The 26,546-nt window shown below is 48.1% G+C and overlaps 11 protein-coding genes across 11 annotated transcripts; 6 read left to right on the forward strand and 5 right to left on the reverse strand.

The window, feature by feature from the left end:
• Positions 1-654: 654 nt before the first annotated feature.
• P170DRAFT_358173 (uncharacterized protein) lies at positions 655-804 on the forward strand (the record flags this gene model as incomplete). Its single annotated transcript, XM_024844266.1, has 1 exon — positions 655-804. A coding segment is annotated over one exon (150 nt), but the record flags the coding sequence as incomplete, so codon positions are not given.
• A 3,675-nt stretch (positions 805-4,479) lies between these two features.
• Positions 4,480-5,297, reverse strand: P170DRAFT_509892 (CVNH domain-containing protein). The gene is made up of 3 exons (XM_024854718.1): positions 4,991-5,297; positions 4,747-4,928; positions 4,480-4,692 (listed from the first exon to the last, which is right to left on the reverse strand). Exons 1-3 carry the CDS (start codon positions 5,130-5,132, stop codon positions 4,684-4,686), a joined length of 333 nt encoding a protein of 110 aa, XP_024704624.1. The 5' UTR covers positions 5,133-5,297; the 3' UTR covers positions 4,480-4,683.
• Positions 5,298-7,500: 2,203 nt separating this feature from the next.
• On the forward strand, positions 7,501-7,788 carry P170DRAFT_475623 (uncharacterized protein; the record flags this gene model as incomplete). The annotated part of the gene is made up of 2 exons (XM_024853278.1): positions 7,501-7,603; positions 7,655-7,788. The coding sequence occupies 2 exons, from the start codon at positions 7,501-7,503 to the stop codon at positions 7,786-7,788; spliced, it is 237 nt and encodes a 78-aa protein (XP_024704625.1).
• Positions 7,789-8,416: 628 nt separating this feature from the next.
• On the forward strand, positions 8,417-10,243 carry P170DRAFT_408469 (saponin hydrolase precursor; the record flags this gene model as incomplete). The annotated part of the gene is made up of 1 exon (XM_024846733.1): positions 8,417-10,243. The coding sequence occupies one exon, from the start codon at positions 8,417-8,419 to the stop codon at positions 10,241-10,243; it is 1,827 nt and encodes a 608-aa protein (XP_024704626.1).
• A 155-nt stretch (positions 10,244-10,398) lies between these two features.
• P170DRAFT_509894 (uncharacterized protein) lies at positions 10,399-12,163 on the forward strand (the record flags this gene model as incomplete). The annotated part of the gene is made up of 2 exons (XM_024854719.1): positions 10,399-10,504; positions 10,551-12,163. 2 exons carry the CDS (start codon positions 10,399-10,401, stop codon positions 12,113-12,115), a joined length of 1,671 nt encoding a protein of 556 aa, XP_024704627.1. The 3' UTR covers positions 12,116-12,163.
• Positions 12,140-14,553, reverse strand: P170DRAFT_509895 (putative flavin containing polyamine oxidase). Its single transcript, XM_024854720.1, has 7 exons — positions 14,109-14,553; positions 14,034-14,064; positions 13,850-13,987; positions 13,778-13,805; positions 13,713-13,732; positions 13,414-13,666; positions 12,140-13,355 (listed from the first exon to the last, which is right to left on the reverse strand). The coding sequence occupies exons 1-7, from the start codon at positions 14,234-14,236 to the stop codon at positions 12,286-12,288; spliced, it is 1,668 nt and encodes a 555-aa protein (XP_024704628.1). The 5' UTR covers positions 14,237-14,553; the 3' UTR covers positions 12,140-12,285.
• A 327-nt stretch (positions 14,554-14,880) lies between these two features.
• On the reverse strand, positions 14,881-16,356 carry P170DRAFT_455994 (kinase-like protein; the record flags this gene model as incomplete). Its single annotated transcript, XM_024851586.1, has 6 exons — positions 14,881-15,082; positions 15,150-15,312; positions 15,367-15,668; positions 15,719-16,053; positions 16,112-16,170; positions 16,228-16,356. 6 exons carry the CDS (start codon positions 16,354-16,356, stop codon positions 14,892-14,894), a joined length of 1,179 nt encoding a protein of 392 aa, XP_024704629.1. The 3' UTR covers positions 14,881-14,891.
• A 764-nt stretch (positions 16,357-17,120) lies between these two features.
• On the forward strand, positions 17,121-19,784 carry P170DRAFT_357806 (amino acid permease; the record flags this gene model as incomplete). Its single annotated transcript, XM_024844245.1, has 19 exons — positions 17,121-17,218; positions 17,267-17,300; positions 17,405-17,474; positions 17,525-17,597; positions 17,648-17,676; positions 17,817-17,881; positions 17,964-18,035; positions 18,098-18,212; positions 18,260-18,338; positions 18,388-18,422; positions 18,466-18,494; positions 18,545-18,577; positions 18,630-18,654; positions 18,699-18,903; positions 18,970-19,047; positions 19,117-19,245; positions 19,321-19,468; positions 19,553-19,631; positions 19,684-19,784. 19 exons carry the CDS (start codon positions 17,121-17,123, stop codon positions 19,782-19,784), a joined length of 1,497 nt encoding a protein of 498 aa, XP_024704630.1.
• An 820-nt stretch (positions 19,785-20,604) lies between these two features.
• Positions 20,605-20,920, reverse strand: P170DRAFT_475629 (uncharacterized protein; the record flags this gene model as incomplete). The annotated part of the gene is made up of 2 exons (XM_024853279.1): positions 20,605-20,768; positions 20,902-20,920. 2 exons carry the CDS (start codon positions 20,918-20,920, stop codon positions 20,605-20,607), a joined length of 183 nt encoding a protein of 60 aa, XP_024704631.1.
• A 677-nt stretch (positions 20,921-21,597) lies between these two features.
• P170DRAFT_436922 (uncharacterized protein) lies at positions 21,598-22,341 on the reverse strand. The gene is made up of 2 exons (XM_024849253.1): positions 22,210-22,341; positions 21,598-22,160 (listed from the first exon to the last, which is right to left on the reverse strand). Exons 1-2 carry the CDS (start codon positions 22,298-22,300, stop codon positions 22,069-22,071), a joined length of 183 nt encoding a protein of 60 aa, XP_024704632.1. The 5' UTR covers positions 22,301-22,341; the 3' UTR covers positions 21,598-22,068.
• Positions 22,342-24,735: 2,394 nt separating this feature from the next.
• P170DRAFT_475630 (uncharacterized protein) lies at positions 24,736-25,414 on the forward strand (the record flags this gene model as incomplete). The annotated part of the gene is made up of 2 exons (XM_024853280.1): positions 24,736-24,963; positions 25,169-25,414. 2 exons carry the CDS (start codon positions 24,736-24,738, stop codon positions 25,412-25,414), a joined length of 474 nt encoding a protein of 157 aa, XP_024704633.1.
• Positions 25,415-26,546: the final 1,132 nt, after the last annotated feature.

Here is a 26,546-nt window from a genome sequence, read left to right on the forward strand (position 1 = left end):
TAAAATAATCTTTTATTTTATAAAAATTACTTATAGATCTCTGAGGACAACAAACTCCGAGCCGAGTTAATCTACCTAGTATATAATAAACCCGCATTTAGGCATTTTAGGAGAAACTATATATATAAACTTCTTGCCTGTAAATATTTTTAGCCTAACATATACTAATATATAATCTAATAAATCCAAAATTATTATATTTATTACTAAAGTACTCTATCTTATAAAGCTAAATAAGATATCCTAAAACCCTTATCTATACCTAAACATATTTAATAAGATATCTTTATAAATTTTATTATATATCTGCCTAAAAGCTAAAGTTATAATACTATTCTAATTATTATAAATTATTTAATTAAAATAAAGTATTTAATCTCCTGCAACTTAATAACTAATATACCTGTTATAATTATAATATATATATAGCATGTGTGAAAGCTGCATGGCCTATTTTAAATTATTATATTAGACTAAGAACCCTAGTTTATCACTAAATTCTAAAAGTACCTAACCTAATACCTAAATATTATAAGCAAACTATTAACTATGTATTATCCTGAGACTAATAATCAGACTAAATAAATAAATACTATATTAAAGTAATATCTTTAAGCCTATATAAGCTATTTATAAAATAATTAAAGTATCTAGCTTCCTCTAGCTAAGTTCTCCCTAAATACCACATATTCTGACTCGATTAAAACTAGCCTATTTTTTACTAATTACGGCTTCCACCTATATATGGGGTTTGAACCTGTCCTAATAAAAGACCACTGTACTTATAACTGCCTTATTATATAAGATATAGAATAATTTATTACAAAAATATAAGTGATTACTAAGTTTACTTAAGCCGAGATATTATCTGCTTAAGCCTATTATACTAAGTAGATAGACTATTAGCACTATCCCGCCTGCTTATTTAAAAAAAACTAATTAATTTAATTAGATATCTAATATATTAAAACCCTGCGACTTAATAAAAAACTAGATTAAAATATTTTAGGTCTATATTATATTAAAAAAATTATTAGCCTATATATTTACTACCTGAAACTCCTGCCTAGTATAAAAATTCACCTTATATTTAATATAAGTCTATTTATTTTTACTAACTTAAATATTTTATCTGGCTAATAAAATCTTCCTTTATCCTATATTAAAGTTAATAAATTTAAGGAATAAAAAGTTAAAAATATTTTTAACTTATTCTGGGATCACCGCGGCCGTGGCCGCCCTCGCCTAACATATATTATAAAGTAAATTAAGTATATAAACCTTACTGCTAAGCCTGCCAGTTACCTAAAATATACTGAATAAATTATTTAAAACTATTATTACTAATACTTTAATAAACCTAGCCCTCTTCAGCCTTAATAGAGCTCGGCTATAAAAAAAGAATATATTATTATAATATAAACTTAAAAATACTACTAAGCCCGCCAGAACCAAACAAAACTACTAAATTAAAAAAATTTGTCCTTAATCCTAATCCTCTGACTACTTAAAAACCTAAATACTAAAAATCCTATTATAGCTTTCTAAGCTATATCTTATCTATTATTTTATATATAGCCTAACTATAATAGCCATCAAAGACCTTGTGAACCTAGCCCGCCTAATCCAGCCAGACCGCCTGCCCTACCTGCCCCTGCTGCGCCAACTCTACCAACCTGCCAGCCCGCACCTTGACAAAAATAATATATAATACTTAACCCCTTTTTAATTTACAGATAGTATATAAATTCTAATTAAAAGTTTTTCGCGAATATTAACTTATAATTAATAATTATTTTTATAAATATATTATAAAGTCTAAAAATTTTATAAGTTAATTATTAATTAAAGTTATCTAATATTACTTAATTTATCAGAATTATCTGATTTAGTCCTATAACTGAAATTTACTATAATTTTATTCTTACTTTATTAAACTCTTACTTCTACCACTAAATTATATAGGAGAAATAAGGTAAAACTAAGCTTAATATAAGCGGAAAATAAAAAAAGAAAAATTTCTAAAGAATTTCTTATTTTAAACTAGCTTATCTTCTTAATTAAAAAATTATTAGTTACTAAAATCCTATAGAAGTTAGAAAATATAATTTAATAAATTTCTTATTTAAGAAATTAAAAGTTTATTTTAATTATTATAATTAATAATTTTATTTAAATAATTAATATAAAGGGTCTAGAATATCTTGCTTATTTATTGTCAGATGGGGTAGGTAGGTCACGTGGGTTGAATAGAAATTTCAAATGGCTAGATAGAATAAAGGAAATCGATCAGTCATATGAAGTAAACAGTTCACCTGGACCACCTAGATCTGAAATAGATAGACCAGAGGTCCTACCATTCGCTATGCATGTAGATTGGTGAAATTGATTAAATGAATGAATGGAATTCAATTAAATGAATTGAGTAGGTAAATCAACTTGATGAAAAGAATGAATTAATGCAGGTCATTGACTGCATATTTATAGATAATTGAATCAGGGCTAATTCAATCTGGCCCTAAACAAATATTGCAAACATAAAATCATCAGATCCTTTTAGGCCTTTACCTGTGAGTTATATTATTAATCTAGGCCTTCAAGATCAGCCTCATAGATCATTGTTAGATTAATATTTAATTATTTAAATAATCAAATAATCAAGATTTCATGATCAGAATAATCAGAACAATCAAGATTTAACACATAAATCATAATAAAATTATTTAAATGATATCAGAATAACCAGGGTAGCAATATTCACTTTATGGCTTATAAAATAAATAGGCGAGACATTCTGGACCCTTTGTATTGATCATCTGAACAAAGCCATTAATCACAGTAGTTAAAATAAACTTTTAATTTCCTAAATGGGAAATTTATCAAATTATATTTTCTGACTTCCATAGGATTCTAGCAACCGGTAATTTTCTAATTAGGAAGGTAAGCTAGTCCAAAATAGGAAATTCTTCAGAAATTTTTCTTTTTCATTTTCCGCTCACATTGAGCTCAGTTTCACCTCACTTTTCCTATATAATTTGGTGGTGGAAGTGAGAGTTCAATAAAGTGAAAGTAAAGTTGTAGTGAATTTTGAATAATTTTGGTTGTGGGGCTAAATCAGGTGATTCTGATGAATCAGGTGATGTCAGGTGACCCCATTTGACATTTATTTTATAAGCTATAAAATAAATATTGCTATCCTGGTTATTCTAATATTATTTAAATGATTTTATTATAATTTATGTGTTAAATCTTAATTATTCTGATTATTTTAATTATGAAATCTTAATTATTTAATTATTTAAATAATTAAATATTAATCTAATAATAATCTATGAGGTTAATCTTAAAGGCCTAAATTAATAATATAATTTATAGGTAAAGGCCTAAAAGGATCTAATAATTTTATATTTATAATATTTATTTAAAGCTAGATTAAATTAGCCCTGATTTAATTATCTATAAATATATAGTTAATAACTTACATTAATTTATTCTTTTTATTAAGTTGATTTACCTACTTAATTTATTTAATTAAATTTTATTTATTTATTTAATTAATTTCACCTATCTACATGCATAGCGAATGGTAGGACGTCTAGTCTATCTATTTCAGATCTAGATGGTCCAGGTAAACTGTTTACTTCATCTAACTGATCAATTTTCCTTATTCTATCTAGCCAGTTGAAATTTCTATTCAACCCACGTGACCTACCTACTCCATCTGACAATATATTATTCTTTAACATATTTAATAATATATTAAATAAATAATTTAAAGTCTTTAAAAAAAGATAAAAGCTTTAGAATTTTAAATATATTAGATAAGTACTAACTTTATAAATAGAAGCTATATAATATTAAGGTGCAGGCTGGTAGATTAATAAAGTTAATATAATAAAGATAAACAAAACAGGCAGTCTAGCTAGATTAAATAAATTAAGTTTATAAGGTCTTCAATAATTACTACAGTCAGACTATATATAGAATAATAAATAAGATATAGCTTAAAGAGCTATAATAAGATCTTTAATATTTAGGCTTTTAAGCGATCAGGGGATCAAGATCAGGGGCAGGTTCTTCTGGCTTGGTGGTTCTGTCTGGTTCTGGCGGGCTTGGCGGTACCCTCAGGTTTGCACCATGACATATAATTATTTTATTATATAATTATAGTTTAAATTATATTTCTTGAGGTTATATAAAAAATTTTTATTAAATTTTTATTTATATATAATAAAGCTTATTATTCCCGCCTTAGCAGACCTAATCCAGTATAAGGAGAGTTTATATGGTATAAAAAGAGTTTATATAGTATAAGAATTTTAATTTTTTATATTAGCTGAGCTTATTAGCTGATAAGATCTGATCTAGTATATAAATTTTAAGAGACTTTTCTTATACCAGGTGAGAAAATCCTTATACTAGCTTAACTGCGACCCTCTAAGAATAGAATATTCCATCAAAGCCATGCCTGACTAAAGAGCCGATTTAATCTGACCCAGGGAACTAGACTAGGTGCCTGAAAGCCTAAGGCAGGACCCACCATAGCATGACCCTGACTACAACTACAACTACAACTACAACTACAGCTCCAAAACCCAAACAAAGGTCAAACATAACCATCAATTCATTGCTCAATAGCTCAACGTCAAGAAGAAAACGCCTCAATCAAACTGTTCAAAAAGTTCAAGGTCCCTAGAAAGACAGTCAGCCCCACCCTTACTCCCCCCCAAAAAAGGGACAACTAACCAAGAACTTAAAGTGACCGTCATCGTTGGCGATCTTATCAGCCAGCATCAGACCCTGGCGACCCTTTGATCCACCGTTATGCGTGCGCAGATCGGCACACAGCTTGGGGCCCCACTCGGTGTGCTCCAGGGTGACGTTGGACGCGCTGCGCGTGAAGTTGCTACCGCCCCAGATGAACCATCCTATAGACAGAGTATTAGACCTGGTTGAAGTGGAGGAGCAAGGGAAGACAGGGAGGACATACCGTCGGTGTTTCCAATGTGGTCGTCGAGACGGATCTTGCGGTGGTTGTAGTGGCCGTGCTTGTCACGCAGGTCGGCCGAGAGGACGGTGAAGCCGTCTTCGTGGCCCAGCTTGAGGCCCTGGGAGGTGGTGTGGAAGGACATTATGATTTAGAGAGATGAGATGGATGAAGACAGATGGATAGAGAGCTGGTCGAAGAGGAGGAGCAGGGATGAGGGGCATATTTATGTTGACCCTCTCCCAGCACACCGGCTGCTGCGCATTGCTGCCCTACAGACTAACGCTGCATGGTGACACATTAAGTGGAGAGTGGCGGTAATAATTGGAGGGCGACGCCACGGCGGTGGGTCGCGATGGGCCAAGTGGAGGCACTAGTGCCAGCCTGTGGCGGTGTGTATTTACTATTTGCCAAATGGGACTAGCCGGTCTTTATTTTGGGGATTCCGATGGAGAAGAGGGTCGGTGGTGGATGGAGAGACGGGATGTTGCGTGATGTCAGTGGTGGGTTGGGCGAGGCTGCAAGATGATGCCGGATCGACGCGTGGTGGTGGGGAGCGAGATTGAATAGCTTCGTCATGGTGGTACAGAGTTTTTTTAGCTATGCCCGGTTGACGTTGCATGAGGGTGTTTTTGTGGCGATATCTACGGCGTAGAGGATTTCAGATAGCTGCACTGGATCGGACTCTTGAGAGACGGCATACTCAGAAGCTGGATCGTCAAGTCCCGACGACGATGCAAAATCTGTTTCATCTACAATGTATGCCCCGCTCTGTTTGCAGATCAGCTCTCGAGTCATTCCCCCACCGTGAAACTGGACCACAACATTGGAAGGCAACAGAGAGAAAGCTACGGTCTGGCCACAGCTTGAATCGATCTTGGAGATCCTTCTGCAGCTTGCGTCAAGCGCATCCCGATGTCTCTCTAAATTTCAACCAAAGGGACTTTTCCTTCATCTGTTTCGTACAGAATATGATAAAAGTCGCCGATTTCGCTGGAAAGCTCGCAGAGAAAATATCAAACTGAAGTTGCAGTCAAAGTACCTTTATAGACGATCTTTCCCTTCAAGATATAATTGGCTCTGAGACGCTAGAGAGAATCATAAAGTCATCTATCAAATATCGGTGTAGTCAGATTGCTGAGCATCATTCAACGTAGAGAAGACCAGTGTGAATTCGAATTAAATGACGTAAACTCACTATGAAACCGCCAAGCCTATGCTCGAATATTTCAGTATGGATATTGTCCGACTGGCAGTAAGGAGAAAGGTAGCAAATCACGATCTCCAATCTTCAAAGCACACACGATGAGGGCAGTCGACATCCTGAGTCTAACTCCCGTATATTGTAGCGTGGACCTTTCAAAGCGTTCCGTGGAGCGTTAGATTCGCATCACGATATCACTGTAGTAACATCAAAATTCAGATTTATTCCAGCCCTGTTTGACCGAAAATAATTCACAAGCCCCTTGAGCAGACAATGGGAATCTTAATATTAATTGATGTGGGGATGTCGAGTATCTTTAGTTTGCCATCGGGGCTTGAGTGGGGGTCTGGAGTTTTGGTAACCCGAGATCTAATGATTTCGATAGTGGAAGTGCTTTATGCTACGAATTCTAGGTATTATAAGGTTTAGAATTTGATTCTAGCTTGATAATGAGTTCCGCTGTAGGGTCATCTAAGTATTTGAGAACCATGCCATTGAATGCCAGTCTAAGACATGCATTTTAATCTTTAATGTCCCCATCGATTGAATCAGCGCTCAATAAAGTCCGTCTAGTAAGAATATGAGACAGGTCGAACTATTATCTACCAAAGAGTGGACCTGGACTGATCGTGATCCGGATGACGCTGACTGTGTGCCTATCACAAATAGACTGGATCGCACTAGGCCAAATTGAAACAGCTTATTAGCTTATTGTCTGTCACTTGGTACTAGTTGCTACGAGGCAATGCCCTGCACAAAAGGAATGACACTGGTCTCATGACAAGTTGACATGGTAAAAAACCTGGAATAGGGAAAGCTAGCAGCATAAGCAGTAAATGATAGTCTCTCAATATCCTAGAAGCTAGGATTATGGTTGAAAGCTTGTTGAGGGAGGCTTGACGGCTGAAATTCTCACAAGGGTCTGGAATGTTGCGAGGAAACCAATAGCGTGTAAGCACCAGACTTAAGCAGTGATTGACCAACATCAACCAACATATTATGAAATAGGCCACCCCGTGCCAATATAACAAGACATTAAAGCCCAGAGCTCTCAACTCAATCAAACAAAACAAACCAAGCTCAGCCGTGACGTATTCAGGAATGCAAGGGACGCATACAGCAATGAGCTTGACCATCCCTACATTCCTGTTGTAAACAAATATAAAACGCCAATCCCCGGGGACATGAGCACCAAATATTCCAACTTTGCACCTTAACCACACTTGAACCTTGACATAAGTCTTGATCTTGGTTGGTATTGCACCGCTTCCCGAGTGGTTATTTCATGAAACGCTAACAATACAAGAAAATGCATCTCTCCTCCGTCTTCTCCATCCTCGGCCTGACTGCCGTTGCTTTCGCGCAGTCCGGTGCTGATCAATCAGATGCTGGTGCAGCGGATCCTAACCCTTGTATGTCCCCCCATAACCCTTTGATTAAATGCCAGATGCTAATATCAATAGATGACGCGCCCTGCGGAAGCTACAAGACGTGTCTCGCGACCTGCCCGAACGAGGACTTTTTCCCCTTAGCGGATGAGTGTGATACCGATGATGATGGAAAGCCTTATTGCTATGTGAACTTCTGGTGCGCTTAGGGGTTACTGCACTCTAAAATGTTGAGTGTTGTTGCTTGAGGGGGTCAGTGTATGGTAGTGTCAAGGAGAGGGGTGTTTCGGTCATTACTATGCCGAGGAGTTATTCAACGTCTAATTCAATTAAGAACTGCAGAAAAGAATTCCCGGAATAGAACTTCGTTTTATCCAAATAGCCCCGCGATCAAATGGAAGTTTATGCATCGTGCCGGCTACGAAGCATCCGCTCCACAGGGCCACGTTTGCTCGGCACATAATCCCCCGGATGAGAAATCATAGGGCAGGCAGTGCATGTGCAAGGCCGACAGGTTCATTCGAATCCTGATTCCCGTGTCTGAACCGAGGGATGTGCAGTCGTATAGAGCGATGATCCTCGACCGATGGAGTAAAGAACACGGGCGCTTTCCCAATCCGGGAACCGATACGGATACGCTTTTTCAGGGTTCGCCGCCAATGCTTGTCTGTGGCCCGGGGATTCCGGGGTGGGCCTGAAGAAGGTTGATCGTTATAACGGCGACGGCGTTGTGTCCGTGGACATCTGGTCGTGTGAGGCTGGGTTCAGGTATAAAAGGAGGGAGAATTCAGGACTTCTCTTGCCAATCAGTTCCTCAATCTGTTCCATTCACTCGTTATGCGTCTTGCCACAGGAACGGTTTTAGGGCTACTTGCCTCTGCACAAGCCCTTGCCTCGACACATCTACATAGACGCTCTGCCCCTCCCTCTCCGGAGCCAATCGTGGTGACGGAGCTCCCCCTGCCCCCTGTCACGCCAAACGACAAGAATGGTTCCTGCACCCCGCAGATCAACCCCCGTCGGACGGGATGTATGTTGCAGTCGTCGCAGGTCCAGAGCGGCAATTTCCTGCCTGACAATAAGCATGTCATTGTCAGTGTGAACTTTGCCGGGGCCCGGGACAGTATCTACAACGGTACGCAGCTGGTTATCGTCAAGACAGACAACACGACCTTCCCCAACGGCGACCCCTGGAAGTGCATTACCTGCGGCGTCCCGGAGAAGAACAAGGTCGGCAGCACCGAGTTGACCCCGTATCCCCAGGCCTTTTTCGATGGCAAGCGGGTCATGATCGGATCAAATATCGTCGACTGTGGCTCGGCAAAGCTGCCCAGCAAGGAATGTACCCCGGACAAGGTGCATATCTACCCGATCCGGTTCAGCGGCGGGGATATTCGCGAGCTGCGCATCCATCCGGATAACGTGCATCTCGGATTCAACGTGTTTAATTTCAACAGTGGAAAAATGGACCAGTTCGCCTACTTTGGTCGCCTGCAGTTTAATGACTCCTCGGTCGCCCCGGGGTATGATGTCGTGAAGGCTACTACGTTGTTCGATGCGACGTCTCCGCAGCCGATCAGCGCGAAGAACGGCCGGTTGGTCTTCAACGAGTCCGCGATCGCAGTCGGCGAGCTGCGTGGCTTCAGTGGCCGCGGAAAGGAGGTCATCTACGTTGGAAGTCCCTTGGAATCATGCAACATCGACGTCTTCGCTGCCGACTTGACCACCGGTAAGGTGCGTCGTCTGACCAGCCATCCGGAATACGTCGACCCCATTGATATCTCGCCCGACGACCGCTCTCAGGTCATCTTGGACACGCGCGGTACGGGCCGTCAGATGTTTATGGCCGGCATGCGCGGCATTCCACCGATCATTGATATGGTCGTTACCACGGCGGCCTCGTCGACTCGCAACAACGGAGCCCGTCGGTTCTTCCTGCCGTGGTTGCTCGATCATGACGGCGACCGTGAGGACTACTTCGGTCAGCAGATTAATGCCGGAGGAGACGGTAGTCCTGGCAGTATCAACGACCCGAACTGGAATGCTGCGGCGGACCCGAAGTGGTCGTTTGACGGGACTCGCATCGCGTATACCGAGAACCTCGTCGTATCTCCTGCCTGCGGTGGGAAGAATCCCCTCCCCTGCCCGAAGTCGACAGCGCCCGGAGGTCGCGTTACTCGGCTAATGGTGGCACATCTGACGAGTCGAGAGCCGCTGAACCTGGATCCCGTCGAGCCTGTCGCGGACGAAGTCCCCTGGGGCGTGCCCTTCGACGAGAGCGACGAGACCCCAGAGCGTCCGTACCCGACCTCAGGCAATTACACGCTGCATGGAAAGAGCTCGGGAACTGCCTCGGTGTCGGTTACCTATGAAGAGGACTTGATGAAGACGGTGGCGGTGACATATCGCAACTATTCCGACGACGGGAAAATTGTCATCGAGGGGTCTGAGAAGGTCACCCGGACGATTGAAAACCTCACGATCAACAAGGTGGACTGGTATTCGGACCTCACGTCGACCGGGGAGCAGAAGGCGACCAAGAAGACCAGCCCCGGGGGATTCCACCTGGAGATCGACTCGATGACCAACATTTTCCAGGCGAATGGCACGTTGACGACGACGGTGGATGGAAAGGAGTGGAAGCAGCCTGCCAACGGGACTTGATGATTTGATTCATTTGTGTATAGCCAGTTCTAGTCTGCAGTAGTGGGAATCCTCGAGTGGTGCTAGTCCAGCCTCGTCGCGAATCCTTCGCCCCACAATTGAACATCATTTCTGGCTTTCTTCCACCGTGTCGCATTCTTCTTCAACTCACCATCATGTCTCTGCCTTCGCTCCCCCTCGAGATTTTCGGCCAAATCCTCGATAAACTAATTACCACTCGCGAGGGCTTCTACGCCTCGGCCGATCTGCGTCTTGTTAACCGTAAGTCTCCCTGCCCTGATCTCAGCAACCCATCTGACCGCACCAGGAACTTTTGATCTGGAGATCCGCCGCGCGTACGGGCGTACTTCTTATGGCAAATGGCCTCAATGGTTCTCTCTGGATCCAAAGAAAGGCAGTAAATGCGCATTCTTCGCCAAGTACCTGCTGCTTCGACCGCATGTGCGCGAAGGAGCTGAATACGCGCAAGTCTCGACTCTGCTGAACGATCTCATCGATCAGCTGCAGGACAAAGACAGCAATGAGACCGCAGAAACTCCAGACGACGACACAATTCGCTACCGACTTCTCATGACCCTCAGTGCGAAGGTCAAACCCGCTCTTCTGCGCAATGCCCGCACCAGCACTCGGCCCAACCCCAAGACCACCCCCAAAATCACCCCCATCGACCTCCTGCTGGCCGCCATCTACACCGACCAGATGCCCGTCCTCAACCGCCTGCTCCCCCAGATCGACTTCCACGAAACCACCGCCATCTTCGACCCCGGCGCCGCCAACCCCATCGAACTCCCTCTGCTCGCCGCCGTCGAAACGCACAACTCCGCGGCCCTACACGCCCTCCTCGCACACAACGCCCCCTTCCAATCCCCCGACCAAGTCCCCCGACGCGCCCTCCGCCCCAACCCTCTCCTCGTCGCCGCCCAACGCAACGACATCCCCACGCTGACCACCCTCCTCAGCCCCCCTTCCACCCTCTCCAAATCCGACCTCACCTACCAATACGCCCTCGTGCACTCCATCTCCCCGGACCCCTCCTCCTTCCCCACCACCTCCCTCCTCCTCTCGCACTACGACGGCGTCCTCTCCTCCTCGCCCTACCTCCTCTGCGACGGCCTCCGCGCCGCCTGTCGCGCCGGCCACATCCACATCATCACCCTCCTCCTCGACGCCGGCGCAGACCTCAACTCCGTCATGAACTACCTCGAATCCCACGCCATGGCCGCCCCCATCGCCCAAGCCGCCTGGACCGGCCAGCTCCCCACCCTGCACTTCCTGCTGTCCCGGGGGGCAAGTCTGGCCCCGAGCACGAGCGCCGTGAACGTCGCGCGCACGCAACATCCCGGCGCGGATGCCCTGCGCGCTGCTACCTGGGGGAATCATTGGGCTGCGGCCCGGGTTCTTCTGGACGCGGGGGTAGCGAAGTATCTAGGCAAAAGCGACTGGTGCTCGGTGTTCAAGATCGCAGCGCTGAATGTGGACTGCGCGGGCGTGGCGGTGCAGTTGTTGGAGTGTGGGGTGATCGGGCTGGATGGGTTCGCGGAGGAGAAGGTCGAGGCGGAGGATGCGGTGGCGGAGCTGGTGGCGATTATCTGTCAGAGGGGGAATGCGAAGTTGATGAGGGCGTTGGTGCGGCATGGGCTGCCGCTGGGGAGGCATGCGATGTATGAGAGGGGGTTGTATGAGGTGCCGGTGGTGCAGGCGTTGGCGTGGGAGAGGACGGAGGTGGTGAGGGTGTTGGAGGAGGTCGGGGAGACGGTGGATGAGGAGGTGAGGGAGTTGGCGAGGGCGTATAGGGAGAAGGAGGCGGCGAGGAGTTGGACGCGGGTTGGGCCGGCGGTTTGTGGGATGCCGCATTATACGGTGTTGAGGTAGTTGATTGGGATCGAGGGGCTCTTTAGAAGGTTCAAAGATAGATTGAGTTAGATGCCGAAATGAACCATCCGCTGACAGATATCAGTCCTTAAACACATCATACCAGAATACCAATAAGCCATAACCCAACCAAACACCTATCCAATCCAATCCAATCCAATAAACAAATATCATAAATCCTCCCTCTCCTTCCCATCCTCACTCCTACTCAAATCCAACCCCCCGGGCCACCCATTCAACCCCGAATACGCCTCCGCCGGCGTCGTACCATGCAAAACCTCATAATGCGTACGCTGTCCACATCCTCCCTCCCCATCCCCCTTCCTCCCCTTCCCTCTCCCCTTCTTCATACTTCCCTCCTCCTCACAACCCCTCCCCAATAATAGATCGGCAACCTCCCTCCCCGCATCCCTCCCCTCAAACCACGCGCCGTGCAAAAACCCAAAATACGGCGCACTCGTGGCCTCGCCCGCAAACCACAACCTGTCCACATTCGCCCTCAAATTCTGATGCATCTCCAACGTCGTACCCGCGGGCCAATTCGAGTAACTGCCCAGACTCCAGGGCTCGGTGGACCAGCGCGGGTAGGTGAACGCGACTGGCTCGGGGACGTCGATGTCCGGGAACATCTGGCGGAGGATGGACATTATATCGGATTTGGTTTGGGATAGGGACTGGCGCTCGACGCGGTATGCGTGGTCTGCGACGACGGTGGCGAAGAGGATGCTGGAGTTGGGCAGGAAGGAGGGGGAGGAGAGGGATTGGAAGACGGGGAAGAGGCCTCGCGAGGACGGGGAGGCGTAGAGGAGGAATTCGGAGGAGGTGGGCCAGAAGGTGTATGGGAATTGGAGGAAGAGTTTGGTGTAGGTGTTCATGTTGAATTTGTGGATGGAGGTTTGTTTCCACGGGGGTAAGGGTGGGGAGAAGGTGACGGCGGAGTTTTGGAGCACGCCCAGGGAAAAGGTGCAGATTGCGTAGGCGGCGGTGTGGCAGGTGGAGTTTGCCGTGTGGGTTGTCACCCCCGAGGGGGAGTGGGAGATGTGCGTGATGGGCGTGTTGAGGTGCAACCGGGGGTCGTTGGGGGTCAGGAAGGTGGCGGCTTCGGCGGTGATGAGGTGGTTGTAGCCTCGCGGGTCGAGGACGAGGTGGTTGGCGGGGCCGAATTGGTTGAAGGTGAGGTTTTCGCCGGCGATGCCAAACACGAAGGAGCTGGTTTCGGGGGACGAGGCAGCTTCCCAGTCTTTCCTCTTGTTAGCTGTGACGGGATAGTGAGAGGATGGATGAGGAGAGTAGGCTACCCCAGTTCCACCACTCCACGGCCTGCGCTTTCATATCGTCCTTGCGAGGTCGCCAGCCGGCCAGTGCGAGTCCGCTGCGTGCCGTCTGGTCCTGCAGATTCTCAGAGAGAATCCGACCGGCTTCTCGGGACGCGATCTTGCTGGCCTGCGCGTACTCGGCCAGGATGTCCCGGTAGTCGGTGTAGCCGGTTTCATCGTAGGTGAGGATGTTGTCGTAGTTGGAGTAGGTGTTTTTGAGCTTGTGCTTTTGGGCCTGGCTAGGTGAGCCCGGGTCATGAGATCCTCTGAGTGAGACTGACCAAAGTCCAGACGGGGTTTTCTGCACAGGATTAGCCTCATCCAGGATAATATAGAACAGACATACCCGTCACGTTAGACCCCACACCTTGCAACTATCTACATTAGTCCATCATCACCTCAACCCGAGAAGACCTACCCAGTTCGCCCCAAACTCCACGACATAGGGCTTGCCATTCTGGTCGGCCCCAAAGTCCGTATGCCAGACTCTCCCGCCGAGCGTATCCCGGTACTCGATGATGACGAAATCATCGATGGAGGCGTTGACCAGCGCTTGCTGATGCATATTAGCGCCATTTAACCTTAAACAAAGACAGACTCACTGCAGCCGCAACACCCGCCATCCCGCCTCCCCTGGGCTGTTAACTCATGTAACGCGCATGGATTAGCAGTCTTACAGAATCGCCACGGTCGACTGGGTGCATTTCTCCGAATCGATCTGCCTCGGCTGGGCGACGTAGGCACTAGACAGCTGGACAGTAAACGAGGTCGTTAAAACCAGACATATCGAACGACTGATATGCATATCGGACTGTGGTCAGCTCTACGTGGGGCAGCAAAGCATGAACGATCAGATCCACGTGAGACCAGTAAGCAAGTATAAGCATACCCTAACCGACAGGGGTACGTTATATCAAACGAGCAGATATAGTCCACGGAGCATGGAGTCGAGCGAAATCTCCCGGGTCAGACGCCGGTAGATAAACGGAACAAAGAAAGCCTCAGCCCCTAGTCCCTCCCAGCAAGGCAAGGAATGAGTGAAATCCACCGACCTGCGCAGCCAACAGGCGCAGAGAGAAAGCCAGACAGCCCGACGGAAGGAGAACCGGCCGGACATTCCGTCGAACGTCTCCTATCAGTGTCAGGGATCCGGATCATGCAGGTTGAGGCGTTCCACCAGACCAAGTGAGGCGGGCTTGTGATCGGTGGAGCGCGCTTGGCATTGCGACTCATCACCGGACGGGGAGGGGCGGTCTGATCGTCAGCAAGGGGTGATAAGAGTTAATGATAGGTTTGTTTATCGGTGACTGGGTGCTGCTTTAGAGGAGGCTGGCTGGGTTGAGAAGGAGATGAGCACACTCACGGGGCTTGGGGACACGCACCTGCAGGAGGAGTCACGCTGACATCCCTGTCTATCTTCTATAGAAATCACATCCTAGATAGCCAAGTATACGGTCGGATTATGAACGATCGCGTAATATCCACTCGTCCTCTGCCAGCTCCTTAGCAGAGCCTCGCTTGCCAGGCTCCCACTGCAGCATCTTTCGCATCAGCCGCAGAAACGCCTCTCTTTCCTCCTCGCCCTGCAATGTGGTTTCTCGTTCCTCCAGCGGAACTCGATCTGTTAATAGATCTTTCGCTCGAAATACACCTAAGAAACCGGCTGGGTCAGTAAACCGAACTTGCGACCGCACAAACCATCAAACAACAAGACTTACCCTCCTCAAAGAACTCATCTCTCCGCCCCCCTTGCGCAAGAACCCCCGCCGGCGGAGGTCCCAGCAGATTAATCATCTCCGCCAGATGCGCTCGACTGCGATATCTCTGAAACTCAGGATCCCGACCACTGAACAGGGACCCGCCTTCGTAAATATCCCAAACCTATCGACATTCAGCTAGTTACGCAGGAGGATCCCAATTGCCAGGTAGACTCACCATACATCCCACATTCCATATATCAATACTATGTGTCCACGGCGCTCCAAGAATCACCTCCGGAGCGCGGTAGATATTTGGCTGGACGAATTCCGAATGCGAGGTGCCGACAACTGCCGACCCAAAGTCGCATAGTACCGGGGCACCGATGTTCTTAGGCATTCGGATATCCCGGGACATGTAGATTGTTCTTCCATTTTCTACTTCTTTTCTCGGGACGGGGTGTTCGAGCTCTTTGGTTTCGAAGTCGTGGAAGACTGAGTCGTCGTTGATTCCGAGCATGATGTTGTCGGCTTTGATGTCTATTTCAGGTCAGTGGATCGACGCAGAGGATAAAAGTAAGGTGAGAGACCAGTATGCGTGATTTGACAATCCGTGTGCAGGTAATCGAGCGTTAGGAATAACCGCTGCAGAACATAAACTATCACCGCTGAAGGCAGCCGCTCGACGGGGTTGCGGCGCAGGAAGGCCAGCACACTCTCCCATAGTGGGCGATGGACGAGACACCGGTGCGAATCATCAGGTCCGTTGATATAAAACGTATCGAGTAATTTTCGAATAGCGTCACGGCCGGGATGCCTCGTGGGGAACTGCTCCATGCGTCGGTACATGTTCAACTCGTGGTCCATTTGCTGGCCCATGCTGGAAGACTGGAGGAAGACTTTGAGCGTGACGTAGCGACGATGGCTGGATTTATGTATGAGTTAATGCAATTACCATTGATATGGAGATATTAAGAACATACTCCATATCCCGGGCAAGCCACGCAGTTGAAGTAGATCCGAAGCCCAATTTCCCTACGACCTAATACCGATCGTAGATTACTTCGCCGATTCGAGCCGGGTAGTACTACGAGGGAACGTAGTCGGGGAGGGTTTCCTCGTCGATCTTGTGGTATTCCGGTATTCGAACGAAGTTGGGGTTGGAGAAGTCCAGTGGCTTCCATCTCCGTCCGAGTTGTGGTAAAGACCGCAGTAGGGATGATAGCATGCTACTAATTTGCAGAGGGTTCTGTAGCAGATGGATAGGGCGGAGAAATCGACTATCATCAAGGTCAATCTGTCAGTCTAGTCGGCGTGGCTCAATGCGTGAGGCTCTTTGGATTTGAATATTAATGTTGAAAGTCGACCAACATGTCACATCCTAGTGCATATCGTTGCCAAGGGAACGGCTGGTAGGTGGTTTTTGTAAACCAAGCAGGACTCAAACTGAGGCCCTGTAGGCACTTCCTGTCCGAGAATCCTGTTCATTTCTACTGCTCACCGAGCTTAGTGAATAAGTACGGGATTAAATTATATACAAGTCACCGAGGCTGATCCTGTCCATTAGCACACTATTAAAGAAACTAGAAAATATATAGAAGCCGCATCCTCTACCGGTTATCCCATGTGCCAAAGAATATTGCCAGCACACGCACCCATCACTCACTCCACGACCGGACCCAACCCCCTCCAAAGCAGCATCCCTCCACCCAATCAATCCACCTAATGATAATAAGCCGACCATTCAGCCCCAACTAGCGGAAACTACTGTCAACCTACTCTCAGCGATACCCCGATAACAGCAGATCGGCAGTCCGATAGGGTTCCCCCGCATGGACATTCCGCATCCATCTTGGCGTCTTTGCATCTCCGCAGCGCCCGTCAAGGGATGCCATCTACACTTCCGCTTATAATCAGCCTTAATTCGCATGACGACCTGTCAGACGAAGTTCCTTTCATCTGACAGCCGGGAGGAAATTTTATTCCGTCGCTATGGCTGATTTCGAGAAACCGCACGATGTCCCGGAGGACGACGCCCAGCTGGCTCGCATGGGCCATAAGGCCGAGTTGCAACGGAACTTTTCGACTCTGTATGGCGCCATCGCTGCTGCTATTCGTGGCTAATGTGATGCTTCCAGATCGATGTTGGGATTGGCGTTTGCGGTGTTGAATGTGAGACTTACCTGACGTGCACTGGGCTCGGCAAGTTCCGGCGCTCCGCTATCTCTTATCTTTGGCTCTGGGGAAGCTGATCTCATTTGATTGTGTTGGTTTAGTCGTGGACTGCGCTGTCGGCGAGCCTTTCGATTAGTTTGACTTCGGGTGGAAGTACTAGTGTTATTTGGGGTAGGTTCTCTTCCACCATACTCTCGATGAGACATCTCTCACGACAACAGGCCTCGTCACGGCTGGAACATGTAATCTCTGCATTGCCGCATCGCTGGCGGAATTCCTATCCGCTTATCCAACGTGAGTTCGCCGAAATAAACCCATTGGCACCAGATTCTGATCTGATTCAGGGCGGGCGGCCAGTATCATTGGGTGGCTGGTAAGTTCCATCGCATCTCCTTACTTGTGTCTCATAACGAGTGAACTAACTGGATGCCTCGTAGTTGGTATGTGGCGTGACACTTGCCTTCTATTTTGTCCTTCGAGTCGAAAACCTCCCGCCAAGACTAACCGACCCAGTATCCTGGCCGCAGTGGGTGCCCATTCTATCCTGGGTAACGGGGTGGATTAATGTTGCCGGATGGGTATGCGACCGACCCTTGCAACAAACCCCTCGATAGGATGGCTGTTGGCGAGCGAGAAAACTAACCGAGTGGACGCCTGTAGATTGCCCTGGTGGCGACCAATGCGCTGCTGTCGAGTCAATTGATTGCCGGGATCGTGTCGGCGGTTTATCCGGTGAGTTTGAGTTCGCCGTGTAGCGTCTCTGCACTATTCTAATGTGCATGCGATTGGTATAGGATTTCGTGTGGCAGCGCTGGCAGCAGTTTTTGATCTATGTCGGATACACCATCCTTGCGTTTGTGGTCAATGCGTTCATGAACTCCGTTTTGCCGGTCATTTATCGCGGCGCGTGTAAGCTCTCCTGCTGCTGCGTTTGGGCGATGGCTGATTCGGGGCAGTTACTTGGTCGATTGGTGGGTTTGCGCTGGTCTCGATCACAGTGTTGGCGTGCGCGTCGCCGGATTATAGCTCTGCTTAGTGAGCCTGACCGAGGAGGAGATGGTGGTGAATGCTGACTGATGGGTAGTTTTGTTTTCTGCGACTTTGTCAATCAGACGGGGTGTAAGTTCGTGTCTCCGATGAGAGAATGTCGCTGATGAGATAGGGCCTGATGGCGTCGCTTGGTTGTTGGGGGTTTGTCCATGTCCATCGCTTGATGATAGAGGATCTGCTAACAACGACAGCTTCTCCAAGGAGGTTTGGGAGTGACTGCTTTTGTGGGTTCCCTCTCGATTCGTATCCGCAATGCGAACTAACAAAATATCGCAGGATGCCGTCGCACATATGATCGAAGGTACTTACTCATGTCGAACATCCTCAACCAAACACTAACCCCAGCAGAGGTCCCGCAGCCATCCATCCGCGGCCCCAAGATCATGGTCTCCTGCGTCGGCATCGGAACCTTCACTGGCGCCGTCTTCCTGATCGTGCTGCTCTTCGTGGCCGGCGATATCGACGAGGTGATCAATTCCAGCGCCGGTCCGCTGCTGCAGATATTTCTGCACGCGACGAAGAACACCGCCGGGGCGATCTGTCTGCTCATGTATGTCCTGGCTGGACTTACCCGTAATTCGAGTTGAATGACGAAGACGTGTTAACGACGTGCTAGGCTCCCGCTTGTTTGTCTTGCCTTTGCGACTCTCAGCGTCATGACGACGAGTAGTCGGATGATTTTTGCGTTTGCTCGGTGCGTCAGCCCTTCTAACACCCCCCTCGAACCCAAAAGGTAATGCCATGCTCATCTGGATGATATCAGCGACGGCGGTCTCCCCGCATCGAAATTCTTCGCGCGCGTACATCCCAAACTTGGAGTCCCTATCAACGCGCTGGGCCTGACAGCCCTGGTGGTGGTGATCTTCGGATGCATTTATCTAGGATCGACGAGGTAGGCCTGACCTGTTCGCATTCATCATCGTTTGTCGAGTTCAAGAAGCGAGAGCAAGGAAGTTAATCGATCCAGTGCCTTCAATGCCATCATCTCGTCCTCGGTCGTCGCGCTCGATCTATCCTACGCCATGCCCATCGCGGTCAATTGTCTGCGGGGCCGGAACATCCTCCCCGATCGGTACTGGAAGGTGCCTAGTGTGATGGGGTGGGTTATTGATATGGTATGTATTCCTCGCCTCGGGTCAGGTCTGAGGGCAGAATGGAATGGAAAAGAAAGGAGATGCTGATAATGATGATGATGATAGATCTCGCTATCGTACATTGCTCTGACGACGGTGCTGTTTCTTTTCCCGCCCGAGAGGCCGGTTACGGGGAGTAGTATGAGTGAGTATTCGCATCCTGATTTATTTGTCTAGGGGAGGACTAATGGTGGTAGATTATTGCATTGTTGCGTTCGCTATCATTGTGATTGTCTCGGTCGTGCAGTGGATTATTGACGGGAGGAAGAATTTCAAGGGGCCGAGGGTGGATGTTTAGCTACTCTACCGGCTTGTTCTTTGGAGCTTTGGGGATCCTGGACAGGCAGGCAGGCATTTTGCATAAAACAAGTGATGTTAACTAAGCCGATGAATAAAAGTCTTTTGTACAGAATATCTCTGCACGCTCTAATCAAATGATATCACTCCTAACCTGACCAGCAGAAAATCGGAAACCATAAACCGGGGCAACCAACTCCGTACGGACGGAGTAACCAAATCTCATGATTGCGACCAAAAGGAGGCAGTGCAATTGTGGGGTGATCGAAGCGATCGGCGCCCAGACAGGATCAAGTATCACAGCGTGGAGAATTGGGAATGGCGAGCATCCGATGGCCCGAATCGATGCCGATAACGTAGCCGACCGAGCGACCGATGCCAACAGGCCACGTACGCAGTCAGTGAAGCTCGGGTGATTGCATGGTTGCCTGCCTGCCTGCATCTCTACGGACTGCGAATTAAAATACAGAAAATAAAAAATGATCATGATATTCCAATATTTCGCTAATACCCAAAATCAAATCAAACGGCCCAAGAGCCGTTGCCGAACACCGCTCCCGAAATGAACCCAATCAACCAAATCCAGTCCGCCAGAGGCAGACACAGACAGACACACAGACACAGACACGTCCGGCATGTCTCATAGCATCTCATCGAATAAAATATGTGCAAATCGTCGATGGTGATCATAACCCCGTAAGCAGCACCATCCTAGGCACGCAACGCCGTTAAAACTCCATTGCAAAGTCGTTCATGACAGTAGAAATGAAAATGGAAAAGACAGGGACAAAAGCAGTCAACCCGTCATCGGACAGGCCGACTCACTGGATCTCGTAGACGGCCAGCGCCCGCTCGATGTCATGCAGGTTGTCCTTTTCGCCGTACGCGTCCATGAGTTGGCGGTTGCGTTGCAGGCGCTCGAATTCCTCCTGGGCCATTTCGTGGCGCTGCTGCTGGTTGGTGTAGAGGTTTGCGGCGCCGAAGCCTGATCGTTTGTTAGTTGGGCATTCATTGCATTGGAATCGATGGTGATGGTGTGGTGGATGGGGTGAAGTGGTGATGTCATGACGCCGGGGAAGGAGATCCGGGGAAACGGAGCAAGGGATAGGAGGGTTTACCGAGTGCAATCACGGCCATGGCGGGTAGGTACCTGGCGAGGTCAGTATGATTGGGTTCCCTTGTTTGACGAAGGCAGGCAACAGGCAGAACGGACCATTTGGAGGGCTTTGCAGGGATGAAGAAGGGGCGTTTGTTGAAGGCAGCCGGGCGCGGAGGTGTGGAGGGCGGAGTTGCGGACAGTTGCATGGTGTGGTAGGAGGGTGGGAGAAGAGTTGATGGTAATTGCAAGTGGTAAGTCGTAAGTAGTGAGCAGTAAATGCAATAGTATGTAGACACTGATAGCAGTTCAGGTAGATCAACGAAGATATTTATAATTCTCGTCAGGGTCAGGAACGGAAGAAGGGGAAAGAGGAGAGAGACAACATGATGAGGTCAAGGCGTGGCGTGGTCCGTCGTATGATGATCGTCTCCCCGCCGAATCAGCCAACGTTGACTGGTGGACCACTCGGACGAATTTGTGGGTATTGTTCCACAGCTTTCAGTCCGGGGTTCTTCACTGCAGATGACGGTGGGAATGAGATGGAGGGTCAAACAACATTCTCTTCAGTTGGGAATGAAGATTGGGATTCATGATGGATGGCGGGTATTTAATCGGCTTCAATCGCCGCATCTCTCCTTCGTCTGTATTTTCCCAGACATCCATCCGGTCAACTTGCGGCATCTTTTCTTTTCTCCTCCCTCTCTCTCTCTCCCTCTTTTTTTTTTTTTTTTTTTTTTTTTTTTTTTTTTTTTTTTTTGTTTTGTTTCGTATACTCTGTCGGTGTTTCATGATCCGTATATCCCTGTATAGATCTATGCCTCTACCCTTGGCTATATGTTGATTCCCTCCGTACCTATCAGCCGACCTCGGCATTTCATCTGTTATGGTCATCCCTTGCCCGACGGCGTTGAGCTGACCGTCTGGCTTTCGCTTCGTGGCGAGTTGACCAAGTCTTGTATATATTTCATTCATTGCTGTCCGCTTGATAATGGCCTGGATCTCGCGGATGGAGCTGCCTGTTGGGAGGTACAGAGTGACTTTTTCTTTTCTTTTGCTTATCGTCCTATTTTCCCTTCTTCTCTTCTACCAATCTTGTCGTGTTCTGTCTTTCCGATGGCTGGTAGCAAATGCATGGGCTCCCACGCGGGATTGACCCAGTCACCATCTTGTTCTGTACCGAAATGACTCACAACGCATGCCTTGCTCTCGAGTTGGTAGTTAATAAGGCATGGGGTTTGATCAGACAGGCTTCTGTCTTTTTGTCGGAACTATGAGCAGGTAGGTCGATTGTCCCGAGTACCAAGGAAGCGACTAAATCTTGCACTAGACTCTGATAGTGCTACTGGGTCGGTTGATGCTGGCCCTGACGTATTGACGGTCGTCCTGGATGTGCGCGAGGCACCTGGAAGCAAATTCATGAGGCTGAGTTCGATCAGGTTCCCCTTCCAGACCTCCAGGTATTTTCCTATACCTGCCCACCGTTCTATATCGTTAACGCAGTCACCAGGTTCAAATTCCTCGTCCAGGGTGCTGGTTGCGTTGTTTGCCCACATCGGTATCAGCTTGAGTTGATGCAATGGGACGCAGATATGAGAAGTCCGCAATTCTCGCACCATACCCGGCTCTGTTGGACGGAGCAAACCCGGTTATGCCACTGCACACGCGGTGCTCCCTGTGCGACAGGTGTGTCGCCTTGCGTGTGAAATAAATTCGAACTTAGGAGTGGGGTCTGCTCCGACACATAGACAAGCTGCCTGACAATCGGACTCGCGGGAATCACCTGATTTGCATCCTACACAGAAGTTCTAAGGTATGGTTTTCTCGGTTTGCCTGGTTGTTCCCACGATCTAGTCGCTCATCAAGGGAGGTTGTACATTCCGGCGACATAACATTGGCTGAATAATGTTCCCAATGGGATGGAACTTTTGTATACCCATATACTCCAGCCTGTAATTGAGCCGGTGTACTTCAATGAGTTTGGACCCGGGATATACATAGAAAACATATCCCGAGAAAGTCCATGAAGGTTGGAAAGTTCAAAATGATGAAGTCACCTTGGAACATTGTGAGTGCTCGCATCATATTGTCTGGTCTTTGAAACCGTGCAAGCTCGACTAACTCGAGTTAGACATGAATCATCGTCGGCATCGATGCTAAGTTGGTACGACACGCTTCAGGGAGTGCCACAGCTTTCGCGGCGATATTAGCCTTTCAGTTGTCACAGAATGAACCCGTGCACAGGCGCAGAGAAATTGTCAACCATCGCCTACCCCTGTGTCTGATACCACGAGGGATTTCGGCGATGTCGCACGCTCAAAGTGTCGAAGACACGAACACAAACCCCAGAGCGATGTTTACGGCGTCTTGTCAGACAGCCACGTTTCTGTTCTCGATGCCATACAATATGACTTTCACTGTCTCTTGGTTTCTTAACTGATATCTCCGAGAGCCATATTGCCGGATCATGGAAGAGAGTAAGCATCGCTTACAATTTCCCAAAATTGCGAAACGGTCGTCGCGAAAGACCCCGTCGGGTTTTGATCCGCGGTCACGCAGGAACTGGGAAGACGATGCTTTGAAAGAAGGTCACCCAAGCCTTATCCTTGCCGTGGGGGCTGGCGTCTGGCAATTCAAGGAAGAAAGCAATCCCCGATGTTCGCGTCTCGGGGCGGATTCTGATGCCTCCCTGCAGTCGACAATCCCCAACCCACAGTCTAGATCTCTCGGCGGAGGTTGACTTGCCACTTGAGGCTCCTTGTGTAGCCCCGAGAGCGGCACAAATGGGTGAACTGAGATAATCGAGCGTTCCTTATCCATGCGACCTTATATCGGGGGTTCTCCCTCATTGTGTTTTACATCCGAATACTCTTTCTATAGATACACCAGGTCGCGATCTCAGTCCGGCTTCAAGGCAGTCGACTACTGCTGTCTGCGCAGGTGGCTTTTCCCAGTCACCAGTTGCTTTGCTTTCTTCTCCACACCGAAAGAAGGGAAATCCAACCTCTTCTAGAGCCCAGAGCCTCCCATACACTCGTCCTCAACAAGTGATGCCTGCGGTTGGTAGACCACATTCCAGACAAGCATTCCTCTCTCGGGAAGAGCTTAGGGAAAGACTAGACATGAGCCTGAAATTCACTGCGTACACAGCAAGTGGCACTCAACCAATGAGGGAAAGTCAATCCGTCGTACACTCCTGGTGTGGAAAATAGCGCCGGCCTCTTTCGCAGGACGAGCTGGACGCTCTGAGACCTGTCACAAGTCATGATCACAGCGATATGGACCTGACCGTGGCGGTGATCCCGGGCGAACAGCTAAAGGGAGATGCTCGGTGTACTGGTTCGTGCTCTGGGAGGGGCAGCATCCAATAGCAACCTGTCTGGTCTCACCGAAGGCCCTGATTACGCACTATACTTCAACAGGTATGCCACTCGGTATGATTAGTCGGTGACTCCCAAATATGGATCTTGGGGATTTGCAGCTCTCCATATACAGCCTGCGCCGAAAGAGCTCTCTTTCTTCGGAATTCGAAATGATTGCAAGAGGCAGAGTGACTTGATATATGCTCCGGGGACAATCGCACACCACGATGAGCAAACATTATTGGGGCCGGAACGTTATCTGACACTCGTTACTTCAAAAGCCAGACATTTGCCCAGAAAGTGTTGCGCGCCTTGTTTCGCTAGGTTGAATACCCGGGTTGAACGGTGACACAAGTACATCGGCAGTTACAGTATCGAGTCAACGGCATCCCTGGCCGACTGGGGACGTACTAGAGGTCCCGTGGAACGGGCGCATCCATTCTTTTTTTCGCCGCAAGGGTGGCTCTTTGATGAGTGGGTTGTCCAGATCCAATATGGAAAAGGGAAGGCTGAGAAAATACAAGATCGAAAAGCGAACCCGCTGGCTGTACCTTGTGCAATATAACCGCGTCGCTCCGGACTTCCGTTACAACAACTCTGGATACCGGGCTCGACGCATTTCTTCAAGCCACACATTTTGGGCAGATTATACGTATCGCAGGATCGGCATGAGAAGGTGGGTGATGAAAGCACGGTTGGACCGGTATGACGAAGAGCTCGGCGTCTGGGCATATGAAGAGCGGCCAATCAAGTCTTTCTCCAGAACTATCATCATCAATTTTCGGCCGTTCTACCGGCTTCATCGATGGTTGCACTTTATTTCATTAAAAGTCTTACTGTCAGGTTGATAGTCATCTTCAACTTCCATACGTCTTCAATGCTCCCTAGAAACAATACTCGTTAGAATGAGGGAGCTCATCTGCACAGTTCCGGCCGCATTGTCGGCAGTCTTGCAAGATCCGATCAAATATTGAAGAGCCGTCACACCAATCGAACTACGATGATTGGTATAATTGGAAGCAAAGAGGTTTGAATACCACGCGACCTTTGAAAAAGGTCCCACCAATGGAGCTTTTCCACAACAGCAGCTTAGGAGTTGCCATCATGAGCCATGATGATAGTGGACAAGAAGAAGATGCTAGTTGTGTTCTTCAGTCTCACGACGTCCTGTGATTTTGACTCTCATTCGGGTATGCCTCGGCCATGGGTGTCTGTCGGGCGTATTTTGACCGAGCCGTTCAGGCATCTCCGAGAGTGTGTGGTGAAGATTGAACCAAGCAGCAATGTCCACGGAAGGCCTTGTGGAACACTTGCATCTACGCGTTTAGATAAGGTGTGCCAGGGTTTCATTCCTTAAAAGGTGCTATCCGGTCTGCATCCATTTGGCTACCCTGATTGTGCACTCTCACAAGTCTGAGAAAGTGCCATCATATGCATTTTGCACTACAAAGGGCTGCTAGACTGGCGTTCCGAATGCCCTACTTGAGTAGGGAAGTACAACGGACGCTACAATGTCATGTGGCAGTTATCCTGGCCGGGAAGGGAGATGGACATTTGGTGAGGTTTCTGGAGCAGATCGCAGGGAAACCGCGTGATCTGCTGGGAATTCCCCATACGCCGAGCCTATATTTGAGACAGCTCCTCCGCCTGTCTGGCTGCATCACCCAATTTAGTGGATTCATGGACCCATCAGCGGACTCCAGCTAGCATTGAAAGCCGAGAATAGGAGTTCAGGTCTACAAGATTCGAGACGTACAATCAACCATGACCTTGCTGTTGTCGAAGATCACGAGAATTCTGAGTTGAGACTGTTCGCTCAAGTCCGAATACCGGAACAGATATCGCCTGACAAATTTAAATGATAGGCTGATAGGAAGGCAGTGCTGAATAGATCGCTGTCCTTCGGCTTTATACGCCTTGATATTCTCGATTCCGGCCTTTCCAGTTTCTATAGAGACAGGTCACCAAAGTCCAGGTCTTTGTCCAAATACTTCCGGAGTATCCAGACGTGGGCTCTCCATCCGCAATTGATGTGCCTCTTGGGCTATCCCTTACCTCGAAAATGCAATGTCGGATCTTCCAACACATTTCAACCCCTGGGTGTCCTTCCACATCAGAAGTCACTGACTTGCGACATGCAAATTCGCTCGCAGGGCACCTCGGTGATTACGCTCGCCTCAAGCCTCCTGATTTTGCATACCGTTTTCCACACGAGCAACGGCGCCCAAGAGATCCATACCGGACCAGACCGACGTGGCAGAGGCCGATCTATAATGTCACTTGGCGAACGGTACTACGTCCACGA

Source organism: Aspergillus steynii (assembly GCF_002849105.1).
Source record: "Aspergillus steynii IBT 23096 chromosome Unknown P170scaffold_4, whole genome shotgun sequence".
In the NCBI taxonomy this organism is placed as follows: Eukaryota; Fungi; Ascomycota; class Eurotiomycetes; order Eurotiales; family Aspergillaceae; genus Aspergillus; species Aspergillus steynii.